Here is a 1,183-nt window from a genome sequence, read left to right on the forward strand (position 1 = left end):
GTTCTGCCCCCAACCCCCCCGCCGCCCCCCCCGCCGCCCCTCCCCGGTTTTCCTCCGGAGCCGGGGTCCCGCAGGCGTCCATCTCCCCCCTGAGCTCCCCCACCGGCAGCCCCCTGAGGCGGGCGGGGGCTTGGCACAGCAGCCCCCTCACCTCCAAGCCCCTCGGCGCCCGGCGCCTCAGCCAGTCCCTCAGCCAGGCCAGGTTGCAGCCGCAGAACCAGGGGTTGTTCCGCAGCCCCAGGTGGCTCAGGCTCCCCAAATCGTCGAAGAGCCCCCGGGGCAAGGTGCTGAGGTTGTTATCCGACAGGTCCAGGCGTTCCAGGGCCCTCATGCGGGCCAAAGCCCCGGGGGGGACGTGGCTGATGGCGTTGGCCGCCAGCGACAGGCGACGGAGGCGAGCGCGGGGCAGGTTGGCCGGCGGAGCCGCCAGGGCGTTGCGGCCCAGCGAGAGCTCGCTCAGGTTGTGGAGGCGGCTGAAGGTGTCGTCGGCCATCCGCTGGTTCGCCAGCAGGTTCCCGTCCAGCACCAGGCGCCGCAGGGCCGGCAGCCCCTCGAAGGCCCGCAGCGGGATGGTGTGGATGCGGTTGTCGTCCAGCCGCAGCTCCTCCAGCGCCGGCGGCAGCCCCGGCGGCACGCTGCTGAGGTGGTTGCGGGAGAGGAAGAGGAGGCGCAGGCGGCGGCTCTCGGCGAAGGCGTCCTCCTCGATCCCCGCCGCCGACACCGAGTTGTCGTCCAGGTGAAGGCGTTCCAGGAGGGGGGCGCGGGCCAGAGCCCGCCGCCCGAGCCCCCGCACGTTGTTGTCTTGGAGGTGAAGCTCGCGCAGGGCCGGCGGGAGGTGAGCCGGGAGCTGCTCCAAGGCGTTGGCGTAAAGGTAGAGGACCCGCAGGGCCGGCAGGCGGCCCAGCCGCGGCGGGATGCCGGCGTCGCCGATGCGGTTGTTTTGGAGGAAGAGGGTGGTGGCCCCCGGGGGGAGCCCCTCGGGGACCGCCGTCAGCCCCCGGTCGTTGCAGTAGACTCGCCCGCCGGCGCAGCGGCAAACCGAGGGGCAAGGGGCACAGCCCCCCCAGAGGGAGGCCAGCAGCGCCAGCGCCCAGCCCGGGGGGGCCCCGCGGGGAGGGGGGGCCATGGGGGGGGCCTGGAGGGGGAAAGGGGAAAAAAAAAAAAAAAAAAAAGGGGGGGGGGG

General features: G+C 73.5%; 1 protein-coding gene across 1 annotated transcript; it reads right to left on the minus strand.

Moving 5' to 3' along the window:
* Window positions 1-14: 14 nt before the first annotated feature.
* On the minus strand, window positions 15-1,138 carry LOC118159244 (leucine-rich repeat transmembrane protein FLRT1-like; the record flags this gene model as incomplete). The annotated part of the gene is made up of 1 exon (XM_035313854.1): window positions 15-1,138. A coding segment is annotated over exon 1 (1,112 nt), but the record flags the coding sequence as incomplete, so codon positions are not given.
* Window positions 1,139-1,183: the final 45 nt, after the last annotated feature.

This window comes from Oxyura jamaicensis, unplaced genomic scaffold, assembly GCF_011077185.1.
Source record: "Oxyura jamaicensis isolate SHBP4307 breed ruddy duck unplaced genomic scaffold, BPBGC_Ojam_1.0 oxyUn_random_OJ69014, whole genome shotgun sequence".
Classification (NCBI taxonomy): Eukaryota; Metazoa; Chordata; class Aves; order Anseriformes; family Anatidae; genus Oxyura; species Oxyura jamaicensis.